This window comes from Fistularia commersonii, chromosome 34, assembly GCF_037954325.1.
Source record: "Fistularia commersonii isolate RoL2024-O1a breed Wild chromosome 34, RoL_Fcom_v1.0, whole genome shotgun sequence".
Taxonomy (NCBI): Eukaryota; Metazoa; Chordata; class Actinopteri; order Syngnathiformes; family Fistulariidae; genus Fistularia; species Fistularia commersonii.
The window spans coordinates 2,420,136-2,443,892 of NC_141317.1; the positions used below are offsets into that span (position 1 = coordinate 2,420,136).

Here is a 23,757-nt window from a genome sequence, read left to right on the forward strand (position 1 = left end):
ACTTTGCCAAGCAGATATTAGGGTGGAACAATGTATTACTTTAATACTCAGTCGACATCTGAAAGCATCGAGTTTAGAATGCCTATCAAATATTTACCAAATATTTCTGAATTCCCCGAATCGTGGTGTCATTCCACCCCGTGCCTCTAGATGGCGCTGTCTTCAGTTTTGTTTACCTCCCAGCAGCTCACACGGGCAGAAGGTTCCTGCGGCTCACATGTACACACACACGTAAATAAGCGATGGATTCAGGGAAGACCGACAATTTACCAAATAGATGCCCTCAGGACAGTGATATGGACAATAACGATGAGACTGACAGCGAGTTTACCCCCGGGTTTAAAGACGTGGATGCTTTCGTCAAAGTAAGTTGATAGAACTTCGTCTTCGGCGGAGGTTTGATCCCATGCTAGCTTCAGCCAGCTGAAGCAGCGTGGAGATGCTGCTCGGCTAGTTCACTCCAGTTAGCCGCATACTCAACCGAAACACTAGCTGTTTCTTGAGATAAAGAGCTTATTGTCAGGTTTATCTTGGGTTCCTAACTACCTTACTATTCTAATAGAAGTGTGGCTTTTGGATAAAATGCTACGTTTTTGTCACGCTGCCTATTTTTAGAAGTAGTCAACGTCGTTTTCCTCCGAAGTGTAATGCATGGACCTCAGTGAAATACGAGCGCAACCATCAAAGGCATTTCCAATGATAACTTAAGAGTGGTCATTTTTCTCATGTAATAGCTGCTTTTAGGCTTTACAAGAATGAATATTACATGTCTAGTATTAAAGTGGATATATTTTTATCCGGATACCTATGCTAAACAAAATATATAACATAGTAAACTGAAACTAGACAAACAACTTCTTTTTGTATGGCTCTGATATCCAGGTATATGTAGACGTTAATGTAATAATCGATTGAACTTTGAGGCTGTATATAAAAACGAATACATTTTGTATGAATGGAGGAAATAGATTTACATTTTAGTATGTATCATTTTTGTTGCCTCTATCAATACATAGTTAGTAATTGGGTATAGACAATTCAACTTGAAAAAATGCCCCATTTGTAATCTTGAAAATAATAGCTCTGCCTTTTATTCTAATACCTCTCCAGAATTATTTTTAGTTACATTTAACTTGAAATTATATCTGGTTTTGTTTTTGTTAATCCATATTTTAAAAAATCAGCAAACCACTCACATTTTTCATTAATGTCACATCAGCAAGTTTTGTTAGGTAATGTCCTTGTGTCACACCATTAAATGATATGTATTCAATGCCTTGTTCCATAGCAATAAAGTATAGAATTAAACTGTTATTGTACATTTTACAAGTTTGAATCTAAATCCCATTTCTCAATCTCCAGTATGGACTGGGTGCAGTATTATCAGCCACCAAAGCGTCTGCTGCTCTGCCTCAATCTGGAGATGAATTTGATTTCTATCGCAGTTTCCCGGGTTTCCAGGAGTTCTGTGAGACTCAAGGAGATAAGCTCTTGCACTGGTGAGTTGATGGGCTTACTTTTGAGACCAGCCTTAGTAGGGAATTTCACCCATCTGTAGATGTTCACGCCATTGCATATTCTGAATCTTATATGGGTTTTTAAAAATTTGCTCTGTTTTTAACACACACACACACACACACACACACACACACACACACACACATATGTGTGTGTATATAATTATGTAGCCTAAATGTCTGCTGGCTTATGCATGGATATATTGCCAACACTACGGTTTACAATTACACCACTCTCAGGGTATTTTAACTAGACTGAATCCAATTCTGCTTAACCTTTTTACATCCCTGTTCTGTAATTGTGAAGTTGACATAAGATTAAATGGTGCTTAATTATGTCATATAAAGTCGGCAGATACAGCAATAGGTGCTCCTCTCAGTGCTCTGTGCAGTTTGCTTATTGAAAGTGATTGGTGATTGGGAATGTTGTCAAGCAGTGATGATGCTATCCTTTCCCTTGACTTAAAGAACCTAAAGAAGCTAAAATGAACTGCCTGCTCCCAAGTGCTTGGAATTATTGCAGTCCAATTTCTCCCCTTTGTTGCTGTGAATTGAGGGATGTTGTTTTGTTTGAGGAATAGCTCTTGCTGGGCCATTGAGTTGATATCAATAAAAAAACATTCAGTAGCAAACAAATTAAAGCGCTACTGAGAAAAACCGGGCATGTTAAACGGGTTGCCTCAAATACATTTTAATCTAGATGATGAAATTAATAAGTCTTTGACAAAATACCTGTAAATTCAAGTTAGCATACAACAATAATATCTAATGGGTATTCAGTTTCTGAAGGTAGGCTATACCAAACACTGCGCATCTTATGTTTGAAATTGTTCATATTGTGTAATGTTGTGATACATTGTGATGTTGGAAATTTGATGATGCCAGTTGTCCCCCTTTTACTAAATGTATGGATCGTAAGTACTTATTAAAGTTACTGATGCAATTCATATGCAAACAATAAAGAAATGGTACGTCTCTCTGCTTTACAATACAATTTCACAATGATAAAAGTAAGATTTAAAAAACAGAAGAGCGCTCTTAACTTATAAAAAGGTCATAAAAGTTTACTTTTGTGAAATAATTAAGTAAAAAATATAATTTTTAAAGCCTGTTTCTACACAGTCTGCCATGAACATATTACTGATATTTATATTTGCTTTTCATCGTGTCCCTGCAAGTATGAGCCAGATCATGCAGTATCACAGCTGCAGGTCTCACATGAGAGACCGCAATACAATCACTGGCATGGAAGAGAGGTTCGACCTGGTTGTGGATTCTAATGATGCAATCCTTGAGAAAGTGGTACGACCCGAACATTTTTTAGGCCCACTTCTACATTGAAATGTTCCTTGACATCTAAGTGAACACTTGCATCTGATTTTCAGGGGATTCTTCTCGATGAAGCTGATGGGGTGAACAGGAGCCAACAGCCTGTCATGCCCGCAGGGTTTCAGCCACCCAAGATTGTTGTTTCCAGCTGGAATCGCAAGGTTGGCTAATTAACTTCTCAGGTGTTCTATTGCATGTGCCAGTTGCAGTTTTGGGCTGTGTTCAAGGTGAAACAGTTTGTGCCAGTCAATCACCAGAAGTGCTTTTTATGAAGCTGGAACTTTCAATAACAATGGTTGTACTTCGATCCTTTGTTAAACAATACTTGTCTCCAACAGGGTTCGGGGTCTAGCAGCCGATCTGAGACCTTCCGACTACTCCACGCCAAGAATATTGCAAGGCCTCAGCTGAAATTCAGGGAGAAAATTGACAACAGCAACACGCCCTTTGTTCCCAAGATCTTCATCAAGCCAAATGCAATAAAGCCTCTTTCTTCTTGTGAGGCATACTTTCACATTGATTTTTCCAGCTTCTCTATATTATGACGTTAATTTCAAACGTTAAACCCAGTTTTTTAAGCTATGCAGGGTCAGCTTACTGCTATAAACTATGGTTGCAGATTTCACCAACAAACAAATCCGTAAGGAAAGACCTGAGGACCTTGATGTTCCTGCAGCACTGGCAGACCTCATTCACCAGCAGAGAACTCAGGAATATGTTGATGACATGTAAGAATCTACCACAATGTACTGTGTTTTTTTTTTTCTTTTACTAATCTCATTGCATGTGCATGTGTATATAATCTTGATTTTAATCCCTGCAGGTTTTCACATCCATATCAATATGAACTCGATCATTTTACGGTTGCTGACAGCCTTTTGTTGAAACCACAACCTCAGGTAAACTAAGGACAGTCTTTCAACTGTCATAACATATATGCTTGTAAGAGCCTCAATTTCACCTTTTGGGTGTGGCTTACTTTTAGATGTACAAACCCATCACTGAGACTGACTGCTTCTTCATTGAAACACTGGAGGATCTAGCAGCACTGAACGAGAAGCTTTGCAGCTTGCCTGAATTTGCGGTGGATCTTGAGGTACGGGATTGATGGGTAGACACTGAGTCATCATAAATACCCATGTAATTATATTGAACTTCATATACAATGTTCCTTTCTGTCCTGAGAAAGTGTTGCCCAGTTCTTTAGTTATTTGAGTTCAAGTAAAGAGGTTTGCAAAATGTTCTTAGCGATCCATTGTTCCTTGGATATTCACATGTTTTCCTTCAACAATTCAAGCTCTAATAGAACTAGCAAAAGTATTTTGAATAAAGTGATTGAAATTATGTTTTTTTATTTTCATTTTACAGTTTTTCTTATATTTTTTCTATTTCATCTTAAATAACCATCATGTTAACTAGAAAGTTCCAAACAGTGGTGCCAGTCATCTAAACAATTAATAAAATATCCTCAATTCTTAACACTTTTCCCATAAAATATCCTCAGTTCTTAACACTTTTCCCAAGCACAGCACAGAGGAATGTGTTTGCTGCTCGACATCAGCTAAGCTTTCTCTGACAATGTTATGAAATAAAATTCCAAACAGTGGAATCCCTCTTGGCATTTCGTGTCTAAGACATCTCTTCGTTTCTGCCTTGTCTTGTTTGTTTTTGACAATGTCTGCAGGCGTTTATATTGAAACAGACGCTGGGTGTTTTGCTCTCTTTCACAGCATCACTCCTACAGGAGTTTTCTTGGCCTCACCTGTCTGATGCAGATCTCCACCAGAGAGCAGGACTACATCATCGACACCCTGGAGCTTCGGAGTGAGATGTACATCCTGAACGAGGCGTTCACTAACCCATCTATTGTCAAAGTAATGCAAATGCACCCCAAGTCCTTTGCCTGATATACTATCCCCTGTGCTTATTTGTAGTCATTTCAGAAAGACTATCTAAACCAGACCTGGGCTCCTTTCATGTTATACAAGTATGCTGCTTTTCTGTTATCATTGGTTTGGCCCTCCAATACCGTTCAGGTTTCTCAATGGCCCCTTGTAAAAATTAATTGCCCGCCCCTGGACTAAATGATAGACATAACTGTGAAAAGCTGGTGCCTAGTGATCTGACTGCTTTTTCCACAAATTGTTTTGGTCTTGGTAGTGCTTTAGGTGGGAGTTTACTTAAATCATCACAATTGATGATTTAAGTAAACAACTTCCAAGTTTTCTATCTTTTGTCTTATTCATTTTTTGTTTTCTTTGTATTGCAAGACACTTATTTATGGATATGGACAGTGAAGCAATGTATCACTGTATTTGGTTTTGAAATACTGACAAGTGTATATCACTGTTTGACAGCATTTGATTTTTTATTCATGTACTGGCCACCAGCCTCCTTGTAACTGATCACAAACATTCTAACTTTTTTATCTGAATGTTATTGTCCTATTGGCAGGTATTTCATGGCGCAGACTCAGATATTGAGTGGCTCCAGAGGGACTTCGCCTTGTATGTGGTCAATCTGTTCGACACACATCAGGCCAGTCGTGCCCTGAACCTGGCCAGACATTCCCTCGACCACCTGCTGAAACACTTCTGCAGTGTTGACTCAGACAAACGCTACCAGCTTGCTGACTGGAGGATTCGGTACGAGTGGGGGGGAAGATTAATTGCTTAGTTTGGTGCCAAATTCTTCTGGGAACTTCATTTCATGTGTTTTGTCAGTAGTGCATTTAGCCCATAGCAATATAATCGCATTTACTACAATGACTACTTCTTTCCTCTACTGCTTCTTGCACGTTTGGTACATTGCTAGTTCTTGTACCACTTATTATATTTCCTAGTTCTTTTTCTACCACTACTACTTAGCACTTCTATGCAGCTGAAGTCAAAAATGTAACATACAATAATTCAACATTGTAGCCCCATACCAGAGGAGATGGTGCAGTACGCCCGGACCGACACCCACTACCTCCTCTACATCTATGACTGTGTGAGGGCACAGCTGTTGGACTCTAACCATGGCCAGCCTAGTCTCCTGCAGAGTGTTTGGAACAGGAGCAAAGATATTTGCTTAAAGGTCTGTGCGAATCTCACCTCTTTGACTCATCATGCTACATACTCCTGTTTGCTTTTCGCTATTCTATTCCCGTTTCTGTGATGCATTCGTAATTGAATTTGCATACCTGAATCTCGTGCATTTTATGACCTTCACAGTAATTCCAATGTGCTTCCCTTCTCTGCAGAAATATATGAAGCCTATTTACACCGAGGACTCTTATTTGGAAGTGCAAAGAAAGCAGAAAAAGTCCTTGAACACTCAGCAGCTTACTGCCTTCAGACTGCTGTTTGCCTGGAGGGACAAGCTGGCCAGGCTGGAAGATGAAAGCACCGGGTGGGGAGTTTGGATGAACTTGCTGTTCTGGGATCTGCTAGAGATGTGTTGCTATTTATAGTTTCGTTTTAGAATCCTATTTCGCAACCCACACCTTACAGACAGTATTGTGTGATTTTAGACCCTTTTCAGACATTTGACATCATCAATAATTTAATACCATTGCGTTTGTTCTTTTTCAGATACGTTCTTCCCACTCATATGATGAGCAAAATATCTGAGGAGCTCCCCAAGTCAGTTTAGATCGCCTGTTAAATTTTGATACATTTGCTGTCCCTTTTTCATCAGTGCCTCTCAATTCAACCAATCTCAGCGCTGAATGTTTGTCTTTATCTGCTCAGAGAGCCTCAAGGCATCATTGCATGCTGCAACCCTGTCCCCCCAATTGTGAGGCAGCAGGTCAACGAGCTCCATTTGTTAGTGCAAGAGGCAAGAGAAATGCCTCTTCTCAAGGTAAGAAATGATGGATTTCTGTAAAGGGAATAGGAATTCAGCTGTATACAGTACTTGAAATGATTGGCTTTTTAACACTGCAGAGTTTTGTGCTTCTCACAGGCTGAGATTGCAGCTCAAAAGAAGAAAGGACTCACACCTGTAAAAAAGGTGAGTTCAACTAGTTATTCAATATTCAGTTTTTGTTATTTTTTCATGAACACTTAGCGCTAAGGAAATGTATTTCTTTTTCAGCCTGAAGTTATTTTGTTTGGTCCTCATGACACATCTAAGGTCTCTGAGAGTAATCTCCCCCACTTTTCTTCTAATGGTGAGTACAGCACTTCTGTTGGTCTTGCAGATTTCATATGTTATGCATAAGCAACACTTTTTTCCAGAACTACCTGAGAAACAAGGGATGCTCTTCTCAGATGATGAACATAAAATGGACGACGATGTAAATAACACAAGTGGTCTCTTTGCATCGGCCAAAATCACACTGTTCGAGGTACAAATTGTCTTTTAGTTTAAACATTGTCGCATTTTAAATGAATGTGAAATCTAATTGGAGAATGGTCTCTACTGTATTTTTTAAGGTCCAGGAAAAGAAGCCTGAACAAGAGGTTCTCTCTGTGGCTCAAACAAAAGCCAAACGTATCATCGAGTCTTTTGAAAATCCTTTTAGAATGGTAAGAGTTCATCAGTTGCATTACTTCAAAGCTTGTGGTATCCATTCACCAAAAATGATGCAGTATCTAATTATCCTTCCCCATTTCAGTATTTACCATCCAGTGGTGCACATATTAACAAGAATGCTAAGTGTGACCCTTCTTCAAAAATATTTGAGGCAAGTGAGCTCCGGTCAATTGTTCATATACAGAATTAAACTCTTAAATGTGTTTCCATCCACTAACCAGTTTGTGTCCTCTTTGCATCATGTATTGAATAACTGTAGCTGAAGCATCTCATGTTTACAGATCAGTAAAAGATGGAAATTACAGAGCACTGAACAACAACAGAAAGAGTTAGAGTCCAAGCGTAAAGCAAAAGTAGAAGCCAAGCAACGTGTTAAGAAAGCAGCAGGTAAGAGAATATCACTTGATCTGAAATTGAAATTCCACTGTGATATTTACCTCATACTGTTGCTATTTAACCCACGACAGAAGAAAGAACAAAGGCTAAACAAAGCTACCAGGAGTCGCTACAGAATGTTGCCACTGTTCGTGAGCAAGCAGGGGTAAGTAATTTGTGCTCTCATCCTTCTGTGCAGATGGGCTCTGCACAGCTTTCCTTTTTGATGTCCCTAATGGGACAGCTAGACTCACCCAAGGGCCAGTTAAAGCATATTAAAGAACCCTCTACATTTTCTTTCGCAATGGCTTATGAATATGCACATCACAAGTGAGCAAAGCACTGCCAACAATCTTCAATACAGGCATGGCACAAGCCCCTTGTGGTTTTTCATCAAAGGCATGGGGCAGGAGCATGAGATACCTGTCCACTGTTCCTCATCGGGAACATGACTTTTTGCCCAAAGCCTACTGTTAGCCCAGCCTCTGGAGGGTACTGCGTAGTTCCTTTCTTCTTGGTTTGTCATATGCTCCTGTCTTCTCATAATATTTCCATCCATCCATCCTTCCATTCTCTTCCGCTTATCCTGCACTCAGGATAGGCAGACTTGGGGGATGCTAGAGCATATCCCAGCTGTCATCAGGCAAGGGGCAGGGTACATATATATATAGACAAACAACCTTTCACTCATTTATTCGGGGCAATTTTCCCAATTTCTTCCAATTAACCTGCATGTTTTTGGACTGTGGGAGGAAAACGTAGGACACAGAGGAAACCCACGCAGGAGAACATGCAAACACCACACAGAAATATAGTGTTCCCATCCCGCCTTAATGGTCAGGTAGATAAGTAATGTCTTTTTTTCTGATGTCCACAAAGTACTGTAGAAAACAATGCACTCACAACCATTTGACTCTCTTTCTCCCTGCTGATGGTGCCATGAGCCATCATTTGCTTGTGCACAAAGTAATGGTGTGTCCCATGGTAATCCTCTGTGTTGATGGCTATGAAAAACAGTGAAAAACTGTTTTTGAGCCACTCCATTCCTAAAATGACCGGTAGCATCATATCACAATTCTGAGAAAGATGTTTTTTTGGCAGTGGCCCTCAAAGTCGTACCCCTCTTCCAGCCAACTGCTGCGAGTTGTCGCTTCCCATCTGTCGGATTTTGCTTTTATTTTGGTTGACTCTTTCTCAAATTATGAAAGATTAATGATTTCCCAAGTTTTTACATTTTCTGGGAAGAATGGTTTTGGATCCATCCATTTACCCAGTGAAAATTGGGCAAGAAAATGGAATTTGTCAAGATGTACCACTTTTTGTAAGGTCAATAATTCTCTGGCTGAAAGGTTGAAAAATGTTCCGCAGTATTTTTTAATAGTGTTAGGTCACAGTTTAAAGAAATGAACTGATCTGGTATTACTGAGATAAAAGTAGTTCAGGTCCTTTTTTTCCCCTTGCTAGGGTCTGTGAATATAATCATTATCTTTTCTTCACTTTTCCTCTCTAAAACAAACAGACACACACAAACACACACAGGCAAGTCCTTGTGCTGCTTCGGAGGTACCGGTAAATAATACATGACTGTTTTAAACAATTATTCATCACCCAGAATACAGCACTAGTAGAAAATAGGCTTGCTGAGTCTCGTGGTTTGAGTCTTTGAAGCAAAACAAACATGTTTAACATGGTGAAAAGAACCAACAAACTTTTAACTCCACGGCCAAGTGACAGTCACCGTTGCACTCTTGCTAAGCATTCATCATTGACAACTCGGTGACTGATACTTGAATTGAGTTGATATGCTATGCATACAAGCCCCTTTGTGGGGTTTTCAATTCAACTTAAGGTTCAGATAACTACTCCCAGTTCCAAAATAAAACTTAGACATGCCATTTCAAAATCTGAATTGCTAGATAAATGAAACATGTTGGTTTCTTTTTGTCCCTTTTTATTTAATAGAAACCAAAATGTTTTTGTCAGGCTTTGTACATTGTAGAGACTGTAGAGACCTTCTTTGTGCCAAGCATATAGAAGGACAAATGGTTTTCTGGAAAAATCTACTAAATTGACTGTCAAGATGGAGAAAGAGTCCTGGGAGAGTTCGAGGTCAAAAGAATGTTTAAAGCTGAAGATGGCTGTGAAAGCTGTATTTATTCATAAGGGATTTAGCTGTGTTGTAATTGCCTGGTCACTCTGGAAAATACAAATTTGAGTTCATGTAGGGAGAAAACAAATATGTTTGACTTAATATCATTGTTAATCTGTCACCTCACGTGTGTAGTTTGTTCTGTTTGGAAACATATTCATTCACGTTTTATCTTTAAAGCTTATTGCTAACATAATATTACAACTTAGGGCTAAGGGATATTTCATGATAGCTAAAGGCTCCTCTTTTGACATTGACTTGTCTCACACTATTAGCTTACGTCCATTATTTCTTTGCCAAACTATATATATATATATATATATATATATATATATATATAGTGATAAATTATCTTTTTCCCTGCATAACAGAACTGTATGTCCACTTTTTCTAACTGCTTTTTATCTGTGCTTGGTAGGTTTGTTCCTTCTCATTATTTAATTAGAATACTGGAAAAAGTCATGGATTGCCACAGAAATAGCTAAAGCATCAAACACTTTAACAGAAAGAAAAATAAATACATTTTTGTATTACAGTGTTCAATATTTTAGCAAATAAATGTTGTATGACAAGGAAAGGTGTTCATTCATCAACCCAAGATTTTAATAGGATGTAATGTATGCATAATAAGTAATAATGCATTTTTTTAGCAGCTAGCCAAAGGTGAAGCAAAGAAAAGGGAGAGGGTTGCCAGTGATGTTGGAGAGTCGACTCCCAAACCAAATAAGAAACAGAAGTTGTTGGAAAAAGCCAAAATAACAGAACCACCTCCTGAAGACACCTTCAAGCCCTTTGACTACAGCCAGTCAGATCTCAAAATCTTTGCGGGTATAAATGTGGATTTCATTTTTATTGATGTTTAGAAATCACAATATACCTGTCTTCGCAGTTGTTAAGGTATACAAAGTAATGCACGGTTTCAATTTTACAGATCCTAAATCCAAGGATAATGAACAGTTCAATCCTAACAGGCAAAGCCAAGACTTTAAGAAAAAGGTATGTATGTCAAACTTGTCACTGATAAAAGTGTGTGCCTATGCACAAACATAATATTTGTGCTTGATGGATTTTATCTTCATCCAAGCACAAGACAGCCACGGGGCAAAAATCTAATTTTGGACCTGGAAACCGAAGTATGTCATACCTTCCTGGGAAGTCTGATAGGTAAGTCAGTTAAATAAATATTACAAGTTTTTTTTTTTCAATTTTTTTGTTGCCCCAGTAAAGGCAAACAACTCAAGTGTGCTAATCGTTATTTATTTTTATTCTCCACAGAGGATTCCGCCACAACTGGCCGAAAAGATAAACTGTCGCAATGCAATTTTCTTTTCATAAAACTTTTTCATCTTAATTATTTCAAATCAACCTTTCAGTGTTTAATAAAGTGATGATTTGTGATTTGTTTTTGTTTTTTATTTCATCTGTGTAACAGTTGAGTCTGTAAATACATATAACAGCAATCCACTTTATTAAAGATGCTTTTAAATGAAACATTCCTTGGCCACCTGTAATCTTTATAACTTATCGTTTCACTTGTTTCACATCTTTATGTAAATCTTTTAGTGAAATGAAGTGAATGAAGTCAAACTTTCCCTCCGAAATAGCCGTAACTGAAGGCTCTTGTAGATTTTTGAAATGTGGTCTATTTTTTTGCATCACGACAGGAGGTGAACTTAACTTGATCATAAACATGATACTTGGCTATTGCTGTGATTTTACAGGTAGTTATTTCATAAAATAAAGAGGTTGGGGTGCTTATCTTTGCAAATATCAGCTTGCTTCATGTTTTGACCTCTTGAATACAATTTAACTGAATGGAGTTCATCCTTGAGCTGAAAGCACCAAAAGATTTTTAGCAAAGGTTTCCTTCCAGATGTTAAGATTCTCCACAGAGTTCATTATGACCAATTTGATGTAGACTGAAAGTAAAATGATGGGCTTTTTTATCTCTTGTGTTATGGAATACTTTATGCTTGCTCTGCAACTAACATACAATATTGATGGATGAGACACAGACTAACGGCAAGAATGTATGCTGAGATGATATGCCATATCAGTAGGTGATACTAAGAAAAAATGAGCTGCTGTTGCTGAATCAATTATGTTAATTCCTTCTATGTACACAATGAGCAAAATAGAAACTATGTTTTAGTACATATGGAGAAAAAGAGGAACTACAGCGGGGAAAAAAGTATTTCGTCAACCACCAGTTGTGGAAGTTCTCCCAATTAAAAAGATGAGAGAGGCCTGTCATTTTCATCATGGGTACACTTCAACCATGAGACAGAATGGGGGGGAAAGAATCCAGGAAATCACATTGTAGGATTTTTTAATTAATTAATTAATTGATTGATAAATTCCTTGGTAAAATAAGTATTTGATCTCCTAGAAGCAAGCAAGATTTCTTGCTATCACAGACCTCTAACTTCTTTAAGGGGTCTCTGTCCTCCATATGTTACCTGTATTAATGGAACCTGTTTGAACTGGCTATTTTTATAGAAGACAACTGTACACAGCCTCAAACAGTCACGCTCCAAACTCCACTACAGCCAAGACTAAAGAGCTGGCAAAGGACACCAGAAACAAAATTGTAGGCCTGTGCTAGGCTGGGAAGACTGAATCTGCAAGCAGCTTGGTGTGAAGAAATCAACTTTGGGAATAATTATGACAAAATAGAGGACATACAAGACCACCGATAATCTCCCTCGATCTGGGGCTCCATGCAAGATCTCCATGGGGTCAAAATGATCATAAGAGAAATGTACAAAAATCCCAGCATCACAAGGAGGGACCTTCTGTATGACCTGCAGAGAGTAACAAAGGCTACCTTCAGTAACACACTATGCCGCCAAGGACTCAAATCCTGAAGTGCCATGTCCCGCCCTGTCTGAAGTTTTCTAGAGGGCATTTGGATGATCCAGAAGAGGGTTGGGTAAATGTCCCAACAGTCAGATGAAACCAAGTTAGATGTTTTTGGTAAAAACTCAACTTGTGCTTGGAGAAGAAAGAATGCTGTGTGGCATCCAAATAGCACCACACCTACTGTGAAGCATGGGGGTAGAAACCTCATGCTTTGAGGCTGTATTTTCTGCAAGGGGACCAGGACAACTGATCTGTGTAAAGAAAAGAATGAATGTGGCCATGTACCGTGAGATTCTGAGTGAAAACCTCCTTCCATCAGCAAGGGCATTGAAGATGAATTATGGCTGGCTCTTTCAACATAACAATGATCCCAAACACACCGCCGGGGCAACGAAGGAGTGGCTTCTTGTAAGAATTATTTCAAGGCCCCGGAGTGGCCAAGCCAGTCTCCAGATCTCAACCCCATAGAAAATCTTTGGTGGGAGTTGAAAGTCCGTGTTGCCCGGCAACGGCCCCAAATCATCACTGCTCTAGAGATCTGCATGGAGGAATGAGCCAAAATACCAGCAACAGTGTGTGAAAACCTTGTGAAGACTTACGGAAAATGTTTGACCTCTGTCATGGCCAACAAAGGGTATATAACAAAGTATTGTGATGAGCTTTTGATCTTGACCAAATACTTATTTTCCACCATAATTTGCCAATAAATTCTTCAAAAATCAGACTGTGATTTTCTGGATTTTTTTTCCTCATTCTGTCTCATAGTTGAAGTGTCCCTATGATGAAAATTACAGGCCTTCCATCTTTTTAAGTAGGAGAACTTGCACAATTGGTAGCTGACTAAATACTTTTTTCCCCCGCTTTTTGTCTTGGTACATAGATTCATACTCAAGGAACATGCCTCGACAGATTTGCCTGGCTCCTGAGAATCTTATCGAATTGAATTTCCATTACAAACTTGTCACCGCTAGAATCCAATGAACCCAACAGAGGAAAGCCTATGAGCCGTATGTTAAATCTCCAGAGGATATATCAAAATTTTTGATCTGACATTCAGGAGAGGCTTGTGAAGCTGGTATACCTGTATCTCCCATGGGATATTAATGCTGATGCCAGGGTATAAGTATACTTCTTGAGAGTAGATAAAGGAACCATTTACTAAGACATACGTGTCTAGGATCTGCAATTTGGGACGAAGAAAGTGAATTGCAATTCCAGAAGACATTTTAGAATGACAAAAATAATAGCACAAAAAAGGCTTTGAGTCAAGTCAAAGTTATCCCTCCACCTGATGGTCCTTTCATTGAGCTCATGAGGAAAAAATATGGGAATGAAAGCACAAATTAATTGGGAATCGGGACGAAATGCCATGGATTCCTAAAAGGGGGAAATTTAAGCCGCAAAAAGATAATGGAATTAGAAAGACAGTTAGGAAAGTACTTTGAACGAAACGGTCTGAGGAAAAGAAGGTAAGGAGGGAAGTGTTTGAAGAAGTCAAACTTCATAAAACATGTTTGGGAATGTGGAAAAAGGAAGCAGAAAGTAGGGAGAGAAAACAGAATATGAAAGAATTACAGTGAAAAAATTCCATATATGTGGGACCGTCTGCTCCGACTGCGCAATCTTCTCTCTGTCCCATGAAAGCACTACAAGCTTTGAACGTAGATCCAGACTTTGACTCTTGCCCTCCAAGGCATCGCCCAAATCCAGCTCTGCAAGAAGCAGAATAGGGCCATCTGCCCTTAGGGGACCAACCCAAACAAAAATCTCCTGACCGTTGACAACATTAACCCGACAGCCACAGACGTGCAGAAATAGGAATACTGGTGACTAAGCTGAAAAACACAGATGTGTACCACCACCCAAACCATCAATGCCATCAGAAACACCTTCCAGGAGCATGTTGACATTACCAAGGTAACACTCATGGGGGGATGGAACGTCCGGAACCTCTCGGGCTAAACCTCACCCCCTGGGAAAGGGGTAATTTCTGCAACCTGATATTAAACGGACTCCAACCTGATGTTGCTGCCTAGGTCCAATACTTGTATGTGGACTGTCACGAGGAATACGGACCGGCAGATCTACAGCGACACACCAATGTTATTTTGCAAAGGAAAAGGGGCACAAAGACAGAGAAGATACAAAAAGACTTGTGTCTAGCAAGTCAAGTAATTCATATAAAACCTTTTCTGAATGAACTTACAGTAGCAAAAGAAAGAATTGTTTTTCTTGCAGATTCCCGGAATGAACTCTGTGAACTGTGATGTGAACAAGGGCCTTTGCAGACCTCCGAAGTTGAGAGGTTGCGTCATGTACCCCATGGGAGCTTCAGGACGGCGGTCACAGGAAGATCAACGGCCCCACTGACATGTGAAACAGAAGTGGGTGAGAGACTCAAAACTATCATTTGTACTATCAGACCTCTATCCAATACATTTACTGGGTCAAGACCTTACGGGTAAATTAGTTTAATCTCCCCTGTAAGCAACAGTACCCACTGAAAAAGGAATCAGTGGATGGCATTACACCGGTGTTCAACTCCCTAGTCATTGAAGGACTGATAATCCCATGTGAAAATTCCCCAATACGAATTCTTTTGTTTAGTAAAAGTAAAAGTTTAATAAAAGTCACTGGACAGCCAACTGATTGACTTCTCACTTATCAAACGTCCGTTGGCTTTGTAACAACACCACTCTCTTGGAAATGGCAAATATTACTGTTTAGTAGATGTAGCATTTTAAACCCCGTCACCAGAGGACGGGGAACCTGACTGTGTCGCAGCATTGGAGCAGTTCTGCACACCTCGGTGTGATCTCAAAGAAACTTCAGTGGCCAATGCCAACTTAGAGCTTTTCATAGACGGATCTGCTTCTCATGACCCTGGTAGTAAAACAAACTGAGTAGGTTATGCGGTGTTCCCATACTGATATTCTCTTATTCTCCCTGATCACATCTCAGCACAAGTGGCTGAGCTGGTTTATCTAACTGACGCTTGCAGGTTGGTGGAGGGAAAGTCTGTCACTATTTATACCCACTCTCGCCCTGTTTTCGGGGTAGCACATGACTTCAGGCCTTGTGGAAACATTGGAATTCCCTCCAATCGGATGGCAAACCCATCCTATGTTGCATCCTAAGTTGCAGCCTTGTTAGATGCCATTCTTTTGCCTTGCAAAATCGCTGTATGGAAATTCCTTGCACATACTTCTAACAATGATTCTGTCTCCACAGGGAACTCTCGGGCAGATGCAGCGGCGAAAAAGGGCTGCCCTCTCCAAATTTACCTCCACTCTTTTCATATCCACAGATTCACCACAACCCCCATCTCTGTCCCTTAATGCCTTATAATCACTTGCTACCTCACAGGAACAGGCGCTTTGGAAGAAGAATGGGGCAAAACTTTTTAACCACGTCCAGATGATAAACCCTGCTTGGCCAAACATTTTTTTCCCATATTGCGCAAGTTTGACATTCGAGTCGGACCTTGCGTTAAAACGGGGGATCCTGGAAGCACTCACAAAGCATCAGAACACAAAGGAATTTTCCGCATATAGGCAACAAAAGTACTGTGAGTCGTGCATGATTTGCACAGCTCACAATATATAGGCAATATGAGTGAACAGGCAGCACATCCGGCACCACAAGTCCCATTTAGTCCCCCATAATGATGGACTATGTGAAATTAACACCATCAGAAGGGGAAAAGTACTGCTTGGTGATGGTTGATATGTGGTCCAAATGGGTAGAAGCATTTCCAGCGAACGTGCCAACTGTAATGTAGTAGCAAAGGCATTATTCATAGACATAATCCCAGAAGGAGAGGCAGACTATCTGAGGGCGTTTTCTGAGACAAGATATGCCAAATCAGTAGCTGATACATATCAGTATCTACATCAGACAGATGTTCATGCACACTATATGTACACAATGAATAAGAGAGAAACTGTCTAAGCACATAGGGAGTAAAAGAGAAGAAGAAGAAGAGAGACCTTCATTGTCACATTCAGTTATACATAGAGCACAACATCAGCAAAATTGGACCACTGCATTTAACCCATCATGGATGAATCATGAGCAGAAGGCAGCTGCTGAACAGTGCCAGGGGAGCAGTTCGGGGTTTAGCATCTTGCTCAACAGCACCTCAAAAAAACTAGGAGGAGCCGTGACTCAAACCAGGACTGGGCGGTTCCAAGGACGCCCGCTCTAACCCCCCTGTGTCACGCCGCCAGGAGTAAGAGGAACTATGTCCATGCACATAGATGCATACACAACATGCATTAAGTGACCCATCTGTCACTGTCTCAAGGTGATGCCCAGGTCAAGTATAGGAGGCATTCATCGCCCTTACTTCAAGATAACACTGTGTTGCAGCTCTGTTGTATGTGTGTACTCCCTTTGACCAAAGTTTCTCCGAAAAAAAGTATCTTTGCAAGATTTGCCTGGCTCCTGAGAATCTTATTCAATCGAAGCATTGCCACAACACTTGGCCACCTTTTATATTACTGAATGAATTGAAGGCTGCAATAAAAGCAGGTCAGTGTATTATGTAATGTTTCATTGTCCGATTTCGAATGAGAGAGCGAATGATTGTACTTGTGAACGACTGGCGACCAGTCCAGGGTTAACCCCGCCTCTCGCCCAATGACAGCTGGGATCGGCTCCAGCATCCCCGCAACCCTAAGTGCAAGATAAGAGGAAGATAATGAATGAATACATGAGAGTGAATGGTTGTACTTGTGAACAACTGGTGACCGGTCCAGGGTAAACCCTGTCTCTCCCCAATGTCAGCTGAGAGGCAGTCCCCCCTTGACCCTGACAACTGGATACAGAATGAATGTAAAATGTGTGATAAAAAGCTTGGAAATTGTCCCTGAAAGAAGTCCCAGAATCACTGCGATCTTTGAATAATTCATCCCACGTAATTTATGCATTTTGATGTTTGATTGAACTGAGAAATTGCTTGTTCTAATGAAGTTGAAGCTTAATGTACAAAGCCAGTCGCTTGAATTTATCGTATTCCTCCCTTCATCAGTACCTCATTTCTTCCCCCGAGTCTTTGGGCTCTCTCAATTTGCGGGTCCCAAGTGGTACAGTTTGATCTACTGAAGCTCTCTTCCTGGGCGTTCACCATTTTAGTTTAATTTATGAATTATTTAAACTATGAATGAATCATTTCAACTATTGCCCTGTTACTAACTAATACTTACCCCTAATAATGGTGCTATTGTGGTGTGACCACACCCCTTTGTGTCCGCCACACTACTGTAATTATTAGTAAGAGTTTATTTGTGTCTATTCCTCCTAATCCTTATATCCCCGCTGCCTCTGTCTCCTCTTTCAGACCTTTGGTACAGGATCCATGTTGTTTGATCCTGTCCCATTCCACCCTGACACTATGTGTGGGTGGATCCTGCGTGTTCGTTGATGAAGCAATAGGAGAAGATATTTAGGCTTCAATCAGTATTTAATTCAGCAGTTAAAATAAAGTGTTCAGAGCTCTGGGTCTGATGTTCTATCCCCTGACAAGCACCAAAGTGTGACAGTTCACAAAGTCAGACTTCTGAAAGTCTTCTCTCTCTTTCTACTCCAAAATGTCGAGACAAGAGGCCGTCCACATTGTGCTCCAATTGTCAGATGTTTTTTTTGTTTTTCCTTTCCAATGATGGTAAGTGCTTACTCATGGAAGAATGTTGGGTTCCTGTAAATCTTAAGTGTGACCCAGACCTCCACTACATGTTAAGTGTCATGAGACAACTATGTTGTGATTTGGCACTGCATACTTAATATCTGACTGACTTGGTAAGGTAAAATAAGATAAACTTTATTGATCCCCATAGGGGAAATTCTTTTGTCACAGGAGTGTAACAGTAATAGTGTCAATGAATATGATTACAAATATGAATAGACAATTAGAAAGTAGCAAAAGACACCCACAAATAAATACACAGCAGAGAGAACAACAACAAGGATAAGAATCGACAACCGAATGGAAAAAAAAGACAGTGAGGGTGAAAATAGACTACCAAAACTAAATAACAACATAAACAGAATGACAATAGCAATGACAAAAATAAAATAAATAACCAAAATAAGCAGGATGTGAATGGGCTGAGACCAACAAAGATAAAATAGAGTTGTGAATGGGTGAGTGAGGCTGTGGAAGCAGCACAGACGCACCTCCGGCCGGTCAGAGTTGTGTGCCGTCCAGACTGCGGTTGTTTGCAGTCTGATGGCCTTGGGCACAAAGGAGCGTCTAAAGCGTTCAGTTCTGCACCGGCGCGGGATGAGACGCTGGCTGAATGAGCTGCCCTTAGGCCACAGCTCATGGTGCAGGGGGTGGGAAGGATTTCCAGGATCGCTCCCAGTTTGTCCTTCATCCTCCCCACTGCCACCGATTGAAGATGGTCCACGTTCAGTACCACCACCGAGCGGGCTTTCCTCACTAGCTTATTGAGCCTATTGACCAGTCCTGGCAGACTGGTAGGTCTTTAGGGGCCCGCTAGAAGCCAAATGACCTCAGTCTCCCATGGAAGAACATCCTGCTCTAACCCTTCCTGTACAGAGCATCGGTGTTGTGTGTCCAGTCCAGTTCATTGTAAATGTGGACTTTAAATTCCTCTCCCTACAGCCGCAGGGAATCTCAAAATCTTTGTACTTAAGACCTTAAGACACTTTATAGCCTTGACTTGTTACTTTGATACTTAATAGTTTTATTTGTATTTCTTATTCTCCCCCCTTTTTTATACTGTTTATACAATTTCCTACTATTATTTCTTATTGTTATGTTTAACTTGAAACTCTGGCACAACAATTTCCTTCAGGATAAATAAAGTTGTTCTTATTCTTACTTGCCATTTCAGCACTTTCGTATAATAGAATTGTCCAAAAGCAGTAAGAAACTGTTCTTTCCTGTACTCATGACAATGGTGTAATCCTTTTCTGCGAAAAATAAAATAAAAAAATTGTCTCATTTGTACCACTGAAACTTCAATTCAAAAATGATTCGTTTGCTATAGGAACATTGTGGAATCGTCCCAGTTGCTGCTAGCTAGATAGCTAACTGCAAATAGGAAAACTGAAAATTCTTTTGTAAAAAAAAAGGGATGATTCCCTCTTTTGAAATGTATCCGTGGGAACATGATACTCAAATACGCAATTCTCTTCGGGATGTAAATCATTTAAATCAAAAGCGAATCGAAAAACTGGGTAGTCCCTTCTGTAACCGGCACTACCCGCTGGTTCAGTTTAATTTGAGCTACTGGGTGGCGCCGGCGGTGCGAAATCAAACAAACTATACGCGAGCACATACAACTCACCTTCCCATTGGCTCTCGTTGCGGCGAGTTAATGACGTCAGCACCGTCCATTCGCTACAACGCGAAGCAGCACGGTTGGCTGACAGACACCGAGCAAGTGTCAAAGCTTTGTCGACACTCTACGGTGCCACACTTTTAAAAACACGTTCACATGTGCTCCTCGCCAGCTCGCATGGACAATATCAAAGACGGCTGGTTTACGGAAACGTGTACGTTATGGCCGGGGCAAGCCACCAGTCTCCAAGTGGAGGAGGTCCTGTACCACAAGAAATCCAAATTTCAAGATGTTTTGGTGTTTAAGAGGTAGGAGCGCCCAGCTTTATGACTTGGCTAACATTCCTAGCTGTTAGCCTCTAGTAGCAATGAAGAGATTCCCCAAACTCCGGGGTGTTTCTCTATGTAAATAAATCAGATTTGTAAGGGTGAACCAGTTGTCCAGATGTCAAGTGCCATTGCCGTAGTCTCGGAACTGAATTCAGGCTTGGTATTTTAATGTGAACTTTGCTGTTACATAATGTTCACAGTAAAACCTACGGGAATGTGTTGGTGTTGGATGGTGTGATCCAGTGCACTCAGAGAGATGAATTCGCCTACCAAGAAATGATAGCCAATCTTCCCCTCTGTAGCCACCCTTCTCCCAAGAAGGTAATGCACAGATTCGGGGAAATAAGTGGCCGGGAAAGTGCCGGCAAGCAGGCCACACTGAATCTATAATAATTTACAGGTGTTAATCATCGGTGGCGGGGACGGTGGTGTGGTACGGGAGGTGGTGAAGAATCCGAAGGTGGAGACAGTGGTTCTGTGTGAAATCGATGAGGTGATGCCACTGTACTCACAAGCCTCCTCTCCACACCCATTGTTTATTTCTTATTACACATTTCTCAATATTAATGACACCATGTTGGTGTTTTCCCCTGTGCAGGATGTTATTAATGTCTCTAAGAAGTTCCTCCCAGAGATGGCCAGAGGGTTTTCCAGTCCTAAGTTGACCCTCCATGTTGGGGACGGTTTTGAATTTATGAAGCAGAACCAGGATGCCTTTGACATCATCATTACAGATTCCTCGGACCCCGTCGGTGAGAACCGGTCACTCTCAATTTTCTTTGCCAAGCATTGCAGGGAACAGAGTCTTGAGTTCTCCTTTGCTTTGCAGGCCCCGCTGAAAGTTTGTTCAAAGAGACGTACTATCAGCTGATGAAGACTGCCCTGACAAAGGGTGGAATTCTTTGTTCCCAAGGTGAATATTCTGATATGCCGGATTAGTTGTTAAAAGTGTAAACTGGTGTGAGTGACTTTTAATAGTATTTACAAAAGCGCTGTTTTTTTTTTTTTTAGTCATCTTTTCATGTGTCAATCTTATAGGGGAGTGCCAGTGGCTCCATTTGGAACTGATAAAGGAGATGCAAACCTTCTGCAAGACCCTATTTCCTGTGGTAGACTATGCTTACACCACCATCCCAACGTATCCCAGTGGCCAAATTGGATTCATGCTTTGCAGTAAAAATCCAGTAAGTGTGCTTTGTACTTTTCCAATGCCCCGCATTCATTGTCAGCATTGATCGGGCTGCTTACTTTTGTATGGTAGTCCCAGGTGGCGTGTTTTTTTTTCTTTTTTTTTCCAAAACCTAGGATTTGATGCTGCCAATTTCAATGACTCGTGTCTCCCTTAACTGTCACATAGGAAACAAGTTTCCGGAAGCCAGTAAAAGAATTAACAAAAGAAGAACTGGGAAGTATGAACCTTAAATATTACAATGCTGAAATTCACAAAGCGTCATTTGTGCTCCCTGAGTTTGCAAGAAAGGTACGCTTATTTTGTTGATCTTTACTTAGTAATTAGAATAATGTGAGACATTTTTCTACTTTTTAATGTTCTTGTCATTTTCTTGAATATTGACAGGTACTCAATGAGGCATGACCGTCAACAGCTGACCCCAAGTGTGAGACCACCCGAGGCCTCGCTGCAGATATTCACTATTGTTTTACAGCTCCTTCATCTCCTCACAATCCACAATTATGAGCTGCATTTCAGAGAGTACACACACACACGTGTGTGTGTGTGTGTGTAGGTGGTGGGGGGGGCAATGTTGAGTTGAACAGAAAATGGTTTGTTCTGATTTGATTCCTCCTTCCAGTCTTAAACACTATTTGTGTTTATTTATTTGTCTCATGTATTGTGTTAATCAGAACTATTCTGTATTTGTTGGTTCAGCATTCCGCAAAGAGCTATTTAGCTTGAGCTGAGTGGGAAGAGCATCACCACCAAATCTGACCTCACACTGAAACGGTTATGTTTATCTGAGTAACACCGTCTACACTGTACAATATATTGCATAGCATATGGAGTATGTATAAGTAATGTATTGCTGCACTTTCAGGGGAGTGTTTTGGCTGCTCATGTTTCAGTTTGTGCTCATAGGAAAACACACACGCCATTTGTCACGACTTTGTCCAGGAAAATATTGCCCTCTACACAAACAAGAAGTCTTAAGAGTGCCTAACGTTGGTTAATTGATAAAAATTTGAATTTGTTCTACATATATCATCGTGATCTAGTCAGATAGTATCTCTGGTGAAATGTCAACTTCCTAGTGGTGATAAAAAAAAATCATCCTTTTAAAGTATTTCTGACTTGGTACTCTCAATATGAAAAAAATATTTAATTTTTCTTTCCCAGCAGAAGTATAGCACCAAGGCTTTTTTGTGCAAGACACGTCACCTGAGATGGTAACTGAATGTGCAGCTATATCTTGCATAATGAGATATTGGGCGCTGATTGTGGGCTCAAGACCCTGCGCGCTGAGTCTTACTACAGGATGCAATGATTTGTTCTTTTTTTGTTTGTGTATCATGCTAACATTTCTTTTAGTTGTAAATCCACATTCAACCTCTCAAAAGTGAAGACATACCTTGACGATAACGTTTTGTTTTTATAGTAATTACAAACGGTAATAAATCCGTAACAAAGTGATAACCGGATCTCTGTATTCAATCTCAGAGATCTTGTTGGGAGTTTTTATCGGACAATACTAATGTTCTTGCTCCTTTGAAAATTAATACAATTGCAGAACAGGGACTTCTCTTTAAATAGCCAAACATTTCTATTTCACTGGTTTATTGGACATGGGAAAAAATTCAATACAAACCCCGTCATAAGTTTGCCTCAATTTTTACCAAGTGCAATACCGTGTTATGACTAACCTGAGGTTTATGTTTGATGTGTTTTAAAAGATTCGCTGTAACTGCTTTGCATTGAGTTTGTAGGTGGGTAGCAGAGGGTAGGGCCTGGGTTTTCGCCAGTTTCCTGCAAAACTCCAAAGACGTGTATTAGGTTACAAGAAGACTTCTACACATATCATAGATGTGACTGAGACAATGACTGGTTTTGTGTCTACAATTGGCCCCGAGATCAACTGGCGTCCAGTCCAAGGTATACCCCAGCCTCTGGCCCAAAGTCTTGTGGGGTTGGCTTGTGGTCGTGACCCTTGGTGCAGAATAAGCTGAGCAGATCAAGTAATAAAGAGGTTGGAGCTGGTTGCAATTACACTATTCTAACGTTAGATGGCAGCCTATCATTTGTCAAACTGCAAGCTTAATTCCTGTATTGAGTTGATTCTGATGTATTCCAATTAGTGCACGCTGAACTCAGATAAAATGTTTTGTCTCAGCAATGAATGGATTTCTTTAAC

The 23,757-nt window shown here is 40.4% G+C and overlaps 2 protein-coding genes across 3 annotated transcripts; both read left to right on the plus strand.

Annotated features, from left to right (window-relative positions):
* The first annotated feature begins 204 nt into the window (after window positions 1-204).
* exosc10 (exosome component 10) lies at window positions 205-11,376 on the plus strand. Of its 2 annotated transcripts, none has more exons than XM_086141787.1 (25): window positions 205-365; window positions 1,363-1,499; window positions 2,696-2,819; window positions 2,903-3,007; window positions 3,185-3,344; window positions 3,466-3,574; window positions 3,670-3,745; window positions 3,832-3,942; window positions 4,577-4,720; window positions 5,301-5,491; window positions 5,768-5,924; window positions 6,091-6,239; window positions 6,422-6,472; window positions 6,581-6,692; window positions 6,795-6,842; window positions 6,927-7,002; window positions 7,070-7,179; window positions 7,268-7,360; window positions 7,450-7,518; window positions 7,649-7,754; window positions 7,835-7,908; window positions 10,542-10,719; window positions 10,823-10,887; window positions 10,976-11,055; window positions 11,167-11,376. In XM_086141787.1, exons 1-25 carry the CDS (start codon window positions 243-245, stop codon window positions 11,195-11,197), a joined length of 2,679 nt encoding a protein of 892 aa, XP_085997913.1. In that variant the 5' UTR covers window positions 205-242; the 3' UTR covers window positions 11,198-11,376. The 2 variants fall into 2 exon arrangements, with proteins under 2 accessions (XP_085997913.1, XP_085997914.1); XM_086141788.1 differs by having other exon boundaries at window positions 10,545-10,719.
* An 8,791-nt stretch (window positions 11,377-20,167) lies between these two features.
* srm (spermidine synthase) lies at window positions 20,168-23,036 on the plus strand. Its single transcript, XM_086141833.1, has 8 exons — window positions 20,168-20,371; window positions 20,593-20,713; window positions 20,793-20,885; window positions 20,991-21,144; window positions 21,222-21,305; window positions 21,431-21,576; window positions 21,750-21,872; window positions 21,969-23,036. Exons 1-8 carry the CDS (start codon window positions 20,220-20,222, stop codon window positions 21,984-21,986), a joined length of 891 nt encoding a protein of 296 aa, XP_085997959.1. The 5' UTR covers window positions 20,168-20,219; the 3' UTR covers window positions 21,987-23,036.
* The last annotated feature ends 721 nt before the right edge of the window (window positions 23,037-23,757 follow it).

What these genes read in the sequence shown, in the direction of transcription:
- srm (XM_086141833.1), top strand. Translation starts at nt 20,220, where the DNA reads ATGTGCTCCTCGCCAGCTCGCATGGACAATATCAAAGACGGCTGGTTT. An exon ending in TTCTGTGTGAAATCGATGAG is followed by an intron (nt 20,886 to 20,990) that starts GTGATGCCACTG and finishes TCCCCTGTGCAG; the next exon opens with GATGTTATTAATGTCTCTAA. An exon ending in AGATTCCTCGGACCCCGTCG is followed by an intron (nt 21,145 to 21,221) that starts GTGAGAACCGGT and finishes TTTGCTTTGCAG; the next exon opens with GCCCCGCTGAAAGTTTGTTC.
- exosc10 (XM_086141787.1), top strand. Translation starts at nt 243, where the DNA reads ATGGATTCAGGGAAGACCGACAATTTACCAAATAGATGCCCTCAGGAC. An exon ending in GAGAAATGCCTCTTCTCAAG is followed by an intron (nt 6,693 to 6,794) that starts GTAAGAAATGAT and finishes TGCTTCTCACAG; the next exon opens with GCTGAGATTGCAGCTCAAAA. An exon ending in CTTCTTCAAAAATATTTGAG is followed by an intron (nt 7,519 to 7,648) that starts GCAAGTGAGCTC and finishes TCATGTTTACAG; the next exon opens with ATCAGTAAAAGATGGAAATT.